At 40.4% G+C, this 7,500-nt stretch overlaps 1 protein-coding gene across 1 annotated transcript in view; it reads left to right on the top strand.

Annotated features, from left to right (window-relative positions):
• Positions 1 to 7,500, top strand: part of LOC113803202 (alkaline phosphatase) — a 116,223-nt gene that overhangs the window by 22,377 nt on the left and 86,346 nt on the right. The window contains 1 exon segment of the mRNA XM_070115220.1: positions 7,379 to 7,500. This exon segment is cut by the window's right edge and continues 52 nt beyond it. Within this exon segment, the coding sequence (XP_069971321.1) occupies positions 7,379 to 7,500 (122 nt within the window).

Below are 7,500 nucleotides of genomic sequence, written 5' to 3'. Positions count from 1 at the left end.
CCTCCTCCTCCCTCCTCTCCCTCCTCCCTCCTCCCTCTCCCTCCCTCTTCCTCTCCTCCCTCCCTCCCTTCTCCCCTTCCTCCCTCTCCTCCCTCCCTCCTCCTCCCTCCCTCCTCCCTCCTCTCCTCCCTCCCCTACCCTCCTCCCTCCCTCCCTCCCTCCCTCTCTTCCTCTCTTCCTCCCTCCCTCTCTTCCTCTCTCTCTCTCACCCTCTCGCTCTTTTTTCCTATTTCCCTCTCTCTCTCTCCCGCCCACCTACTCTCCTACCCCCTACCCCCCCACCTTCCCTCCCTTCCTCCCCCTCTCCCTCACGTACACACACGTACACGCACGTACACACAAGCACGCACGCACACGTTGACCGACCATGAAGTCATGTCAAAAACCCTGACCGGCATTTGGAGGATTCGAATAAAGGGGGGGAGGAGGGGGAGGGGGAGAAAGGGAGAGAGAGGAGACGGAGAAGAAGAGGGAGAAGAAGATGGAGAGGGAGAGAGAGGAGACGGAGAAGAAGAGGGAGGAGGAGAGGAAGGGGAGAAGAGGGAGGAGGAAAGTAGGAGAAGAAGAGGAAGAGATGGGAGGAGAAAAGCGGAGGGAGAGAGGAAAGGAGGAGAAGTGGAAGAGGAAGAGAGGAGGAGAAGAAGAGGGAGAGAGAATGAGGAGGAAACAGAAGGAGGAGAAGAGGTGGAGAGCAAGGGAAGATAGAGAGTAGAGGGGAGGAGGAAAGAAGAAGAAGAAAAGGGGATAGAGAGAGAAGAAGAGGAGCAGAAAAAGGAGACGAGAGGGCTGAGAGGATAGGAAGGAGGAGATCAAGAAATGGAAGGGAGAAGAAGAGGAATAGGAAAGGAGAGAGAAGGGGAAAGGAAGGAAGAGAATGCAAGAAAAGAGAGGAGAGGAAGAGGAGCTGAAAGGGAGATGAAAGGGTGGAGAGGACAGGAAAGAGACCATGAAAGGAAGGAGAGGAGGGAAAAGGGAAAGAAGGAGAGAGAGAGAACAGAGGAGGGAAAGGGGAAGGAAGGAGGGAGAGAGAGAGGAGGAAAGGAGGGAAAAGGGAAGGAGAAGAGTAGAGAGAGGAGGGGAAGCGAGGAAGAGAAAGGAGGGGGGAAGGAGGGGAGACCAGGGGAAGGGGACACAGCAATTGCAATGGTCATATTTTCTTTTGTTGTTTTATGACTGTTTTTGCTTTATTGTTGCACCTGCTGCCTCCGTTCCGGCTTCGTGGCTTCACTCCTTCCATTCTCCCGTTCAAATACGATTCTATTTATCGTCTATATTTATTAATAAATACACAAACAGATAGGTTTTACACGCCCATTCTTCCATTCAAATACGATCTATTTATTGTCTATATTTATTAACAAATACACAAACGGATAGGTTTTACACGCCCATTCTCCCGTTCACAATTACGAATCTATTTATTATCTATATTTATTATCAAATACACAAACGGATAGGTTTTACACGCCGCCATGTAAGAGAAAAAATATATATGACTTGTTTTCTGTCTTTTAACCGTCCATAAAACTATTCCGTTTGCCATCAATAAACATAAACACGTTTTTCAATTTAGAGGCAGATTCCGTCAAGTAAATTCCTAGTTGCACAATAATTCGCAATTATTTTCTTGTGTTGTTGCAAGAATTTTATTATTGTTTTTATTTTAATTTTTTCTCGAGATAAAAGGTTAATTATTTTGAATTCTGGCGCCACTTGATTACGTGTTTATAGTTGCGTTTGGTGATGTTTTATTTTGTAGTTAGCGTTTTATGGTAAGATCTTTCGGATAAATGTAGTTTATTTCTATTTTATGAAGTTTTCAAGTTTAGTTTGTCTTCGGTGTCTCTCTCTCAAAAAAAGGATCGTACTGATTCTTTTAAAAATGTATTGTAGCTTATTCGCTTTTATTTCCATTTTCTAGATTCTGATTATGTCCATGCATTGTTAATCTTAAGAATGCTATTTTATTACGTAACAATACATTCCTCATTTGATTTGAATGATAATTGCTAATGCTAAAAATGGAATTAGAATTTATATTCGCCATCTCTCTGTGTGGTTCTTCGGCCTCATCAAGACCCGGATGTTGGCGGGGTTTTAAGCGTCACGAACCTATATAAGGTTAAACGTCGACCTTAACAGTCCACTATTTACTTTCCTGTTGATGTTTTTTACCTTTTCTTTTTTTCCTAAGTGACATTAATATAACCTTCGTGTCGCAGAGTATATGGCAGATCAAATTAATCTTCCTGTGACAAATCTCGATTACGTAACTCGTACTAAAGGACAAATGTCGATTGCGCAACCCGTACAGAATGAGTTTCACTGCTTATGCAAATGGAATTCCAAGATTTTATTCTCAGTTTAAATCCATCTTGACCTTTAAAGAGACATATCAGTGAAATCTGACCGTGCCGTGGGTATTAACATATATATAAAAAAATTAATGTCTCAACAAGTATATTTTAATCGGAACTTGATTAAGTTAATGGCGGGAGATGTATTTCTAAGAAAGATATTTGAGAGTACCTTTGGTATTATAATTTTTTAATACCGATTATTTTATTTTTAAAGCATCTCTCTCACTCTCTCTCTCTCTCTCTCTCTCTCTCTCTCTCTCTCTCTCTCTCTCTCTCTCTCTCTCTCTCTCTCTCTCTCCTTTCTCTCTCTCTCTCTCTCTCTCTCTCTCTCTCTCTCTCTCTCTCTCTCTCTCTCTCTCTCTCTCTCTCTCTCTCTCTCACTCTCTTTCTCTCTCTCTTCTCTCTCTCTCTCTCCCTCTCTCTCTCTCTCTCTCATCTCTCTCTCTCTCTCTCTCTCTCTCTCTCTCATCTCTCTCTCTCTCTCTCTCTCTCTCTCTCTCTCTCTCTCGCTCTCGTCTCTCTCTCTCTACACACACACACACACACACACACACACACACACACACACACACATATATATATATGTATATATATATATATATATATATATATATATATATATATATATATATATATATATATATATATATATATATATATATATATATATAAATATATATATATATATATATATTTATATATAAATATATATATATATATATATATATATATATATATATATATATTCCTATAGATTGATAGATGTTTATTTATATACGCACGCGGGGCACCCATACGTTATAACGACCAACCACAGCAAAGATTAACGAATTTCGAGGGACCATGTATCTAAAGCGAATTTCAAACATGGCGCTTACGTTAGTCCGGTTCATGAAAGTGTTAAGCCAGAAGGGCATTCCTCAGCACCTCCCTAAAGCCGCCCTAGGCCTATCGCCCCTCTCTCACGATTCCTGCGGGTGGCCTAGGATTTCCTCCCCTCCCCTCCCTCCCTCTCCCCCTACCTCTTCGTCCCTTCCCCATTCCTCCTTTCTCCTTTCCCTCCTATCCCCCCTTCACCCTTCACCCTTCACCCTTCCCCTATCCTCCGTTCCCCTTTCCCCCTCTTTCCTTCCTGTCCCCTCTATCTCCTCTCCCCCATCTCCCTTCCCTATCCGCCCCTTCCCCCACCCGAACCCCTCCTTATCCCTCCCCTTCCCCTTCCACCTACCCCCTTCATCCTCCCCCTTCCCCTTAGCCCTCTTCCCCCCCATCCCCCTATCCCCCCCTTATCCCCCTTCATCCTCTCCCCCTATCCCCCTCCCCCTCCTTATCCCTCCCCTTCCCCTATCCCCTCCCCCCATCCCTCCTTCCTCACTTCCCCTTTCCCCCTTATCCCCTATCCCCCCTATCCCTCCTTCATCCTTCCCCCTTCCCCCTACCCCCTATCCTCCCCCTATCCTCCCCTCCCCCCCCCCCCTTCACAGCGCCTCGGCCACCGTCCTCCTCAGCGCGTTTGTGACCGACGAAAAAAATGGCGGATCGGATGCCTGCTCGTGCGACATTGACCCGAAAAAACTCTGCCGTGGGTGATGGCACCTCCTTCTCCGGTGCCTTTGTCGGTGTTGAGAAAAAGAGGAAGATTCCTGGGGGGGGAGGGTAGGAGGGGGGGATTGTTTTGTTTGTTTTTGTTTTTTGGAGTTGAGAAAAAGAGGAAGATTCCTGGGGGTGGGGGGTGGGGGTGAAGGGACGGATTGTTTTTGTTTGTTTGTTTGTTTGTTTTTTTTTTCTTTTTTCTGGTAGTTTCTATTTTTTTTTTTTTGTCTTTTTCTTCATCCTCCTTTTTTTCTTTGTTTTCTTCTTTTTCATCGTCGTCTCCTTCGTCTTCTTCTTCTTCTCCTTTTTCTTCTTTGTGTTCGTATTGTCCTCTTCTTCTTTTTTTCTTCTTCTTTGCTTTTTTCTTCGTCATCTTCGACTTCTTCTTCTCCTTTTTCTTCTTTGTCTTATTTTTCTTCGTCTTCTTCTTTTTCTCTTTCCTCTTTATCTTTACTGGCTTCTCCTTCTTCTTCTTCTTCTTTTCTTCTTCCTCTTATTCGTCTTCTCCTCCTTCTCTACCTTTCTCTTTTCCCTTTTTCCTCTTTTCATATATCATATATCAACCAACATGCAACATTCCTTTCCATTCCTTTTTTATACCTCATACTAATTTATATTTTATATTCAACAACACATCATTTCTTTCCAAATCCATTTTCATACATTATATTAATTTTATACTAATTTATATCATATTCAACAACATACATCATTTATTCAACAATATAAATCATTTCCTTTCCAAACCCATTTTTATGCATTATATACATTTATATCATATATCCAACAACATACATAATTTATTCAACAACATACAACATTCCTTTCTAATCCCATTTAAACTCTCCTTTTTCTTTCACTTGTCTAACATTTATTTTCTCTTCATTATTATTTACTTTCCTTTCCCTTTCCTTCACAGAACGACACAAATACCTTTTTTTTCTATGATTTTTCTGTTTTTTTTTCCTTTTCCTTGTTTATCATATTTATTTTCTCTTCATTATTATTTACTTTCCTTTCCCTTTCCTTCACAGAACGACACAGATTCCTCATCCTCCCTTTTTTCTATGATTTTATCAGATTTTTCCTTTCCTTTGTCTGACGTATTTATTTTCTCTTCATTATTATTTACTTTTCTTTCCCTTCCCTCCTCACCCTCCCTCTTTTTCTGTTTTATCAGATTTCTTCCTTCCCCTTATTTAACACATTTATTTTCTCTTCATTATTATTTACTTTCCTTTCCCTTTCCTTCACCGAATGACACAAATTCGTCATCCTCCCTTTTTATCTATGTTTTATCAGATGTTTTTCCTTTCCCTTGTTTAGCACATTTATTTTCTTGTCATTATTTCTTACTTTCCTTTCCCTTCCCTCCTCACCCTCCCCTTTTTCTATGTTTTATCGGATTTCTTCCTTCCCCTTATTTAACACATTTATTTTCTCTTCATTATTCCTTACTTCCCCTTTCTCTTCCCTCACAGAACGACACAAACACCTCACCCTCCCTTTTTCTGTGATTTTTCTTATTTTTTCCCTCTCCCTCGTCTATCACATTTATTTTATCGTTATTATTCCTTACTTCCCTTTCCCTTCCCTCCTCACCCTCCCTCTTTTTCTATGATTTTTCAGATTTTTTTCCTCTCCCGTGTCTAGCACATTTATTTTCTCTTCATTATTATTTACTTTTCTTTCCCTTCCCTCCTCACCCTCCCTCTTTTTCTGTTTTATCAGATTTCTTTTCCTATCCCGTGTCTAGCACATTTATTTTCTCTTCATTATTATTTACTTTCCTTTCCCTTCCCTCCTCACCCTCCCTTTTTATCTATGTTTTATCAGATTTTTTTTCCTTTCCCTTGTCTAGAATATTTATTTTCTTGTCATTATTCCTTACTTACCTTTCCTTTCCCTCCTCACCCTCCCCTTATTCTATGATTTTTTTTATTTCTCTTCGTTCCCTTCGTCTAGCACATTTATTTTCTCTTCATTATCCCTTACTTCCCCTTACCTTTCCTCTCAGAACGACACAAACACCTCACCCTCCCCTTTTTCTATGACTTTTTCAGATTTTTTTCCTCTCCCTCGTCTATCACATTTATTTTATCGTTATTATTCCTTACTTCCCTTTCCTTTCCTTCGCAGAACGACACAAATACCTCACCCTCCCTTTTTTCTGTGATTTTTTAGATTTATTTCCTCTTCCTTGTCTAGAACATTTATTTTCTCTTCATTATTCCTTACTTCCCTTTCCCTTCCCTCCTCACCCTCCCTCTTTTTCTATGTTTTATCAGATTTCTTCCTACCCCTTATTTAACACATTTATTTTATTGTCATTATTCCTTACTTCCCTTTCCTTTCCCTCCTCACCCTCCCTCTTTTTCTATGTTTTATCAGATGTTTTTTCCTCTCCCTCGTCTATCACATTTATTTTATCGTTATTATTCCTTACTTCCCTTTCCTCTCCATCACAGAACGACACAAATACCTCACCCTCCCCTTTTTCTATGTTTTATCGGATTTCTTCCTTCCCCTTGTTTAACACATTTATTTTCTTGTCATAATTATTTACTTTCCTTTCCCTTTCTTTACATTTATTTTCTCTTCATTATCCCTTACTTTCCTTTCCCTTCCCTCACAGACCGACACAAATACCTCACCCTCCCTTTTTCTGTGATTTTTCTTATTTTTTCCCTCTCCCTCGTCTATCACATTTATTTTATCGTTATTATTCCTTACTTCCCTTTCCTTTCCTTCGCAGAACGACACAAATACCTCACCCTCCCCTTTTTTTTATGATTTTTTTCATTTTTTCCCTCTCCGGTGTCTAGCACATATATTTTCTCTTCATTATTCCTTACTTCCCTTTCCTTTCCCTCCTCACCCTCCCTCTTTTTCTATGTTTTATCAGATTTCTTACTACCCCTTATTTAACACATTTATCTTCTCTTCATTATTATTACTTCCTTCCCCCTTTCCCTTCCTTCACCGAATGACACAAATTCCTCATCCTCCCTTTTTTCTATGATTTTTCAGATTTTTTTTTTTTTTGTTTTTCCTTTCCTTTGTCTAACATATTTATTTTATCGTCATTATTCCTTACTTTCCTTTCCTTCCTCCTAAAATTCCCTTCCCTCTTTTCTATGTTTTATCAGATTTCTTTTTCCCTCTCCCTTGTTTAACACATTTATTTTCTCTTCATTATTATTTACTTCCCTTTCCCTTTCCTCCTCACCCTCCCTTTTTATCTACGTTTTATCAGATTTTTTTCCTCTCCCGTGTCTAGCACATTTATTTTCTCTTCATTATTCCTTACTTCCCCTTCCCTTTCTTTACATTCATTTTCTCTTCATTATTCCTTACTTCCCTTTCCCTTCCCTCACAGAACGACACAGACACCTCACCCTCCCTTTTTTTCTGTGATTTTTCAGACGTACACGACAGACAGCCAGGTAGCAGACAGTGCCGCCAGTGCCACAGCCTACCTGTGCGGCGTCAAGGGGAATCTTGGCACTATTGGGGTGGATGAGAACGTCAGCAAAGAGAACTGTTC

The sequence above is a fragment of the Penaeus vannamei genome, chromosome 37 (assembly GCF_042767895.1).
Source record: "Penaeus vannamei isolate JL-2024 chromosome 37, ASM4276789v1, whole genome shotgun sequence".
Classification (NCBI taxonomy): Eukaryota; Metazoa; Arthropoda; class Malacostraca; order Decapoda; family Penaeidae; genus Penaeus; species Penaeus vannamei.
The sequence above is the reverse complement of the archived record's forward strand: the minus strand, read 5'-3'. Positions and strand labels throughout refer to the sequence as shown.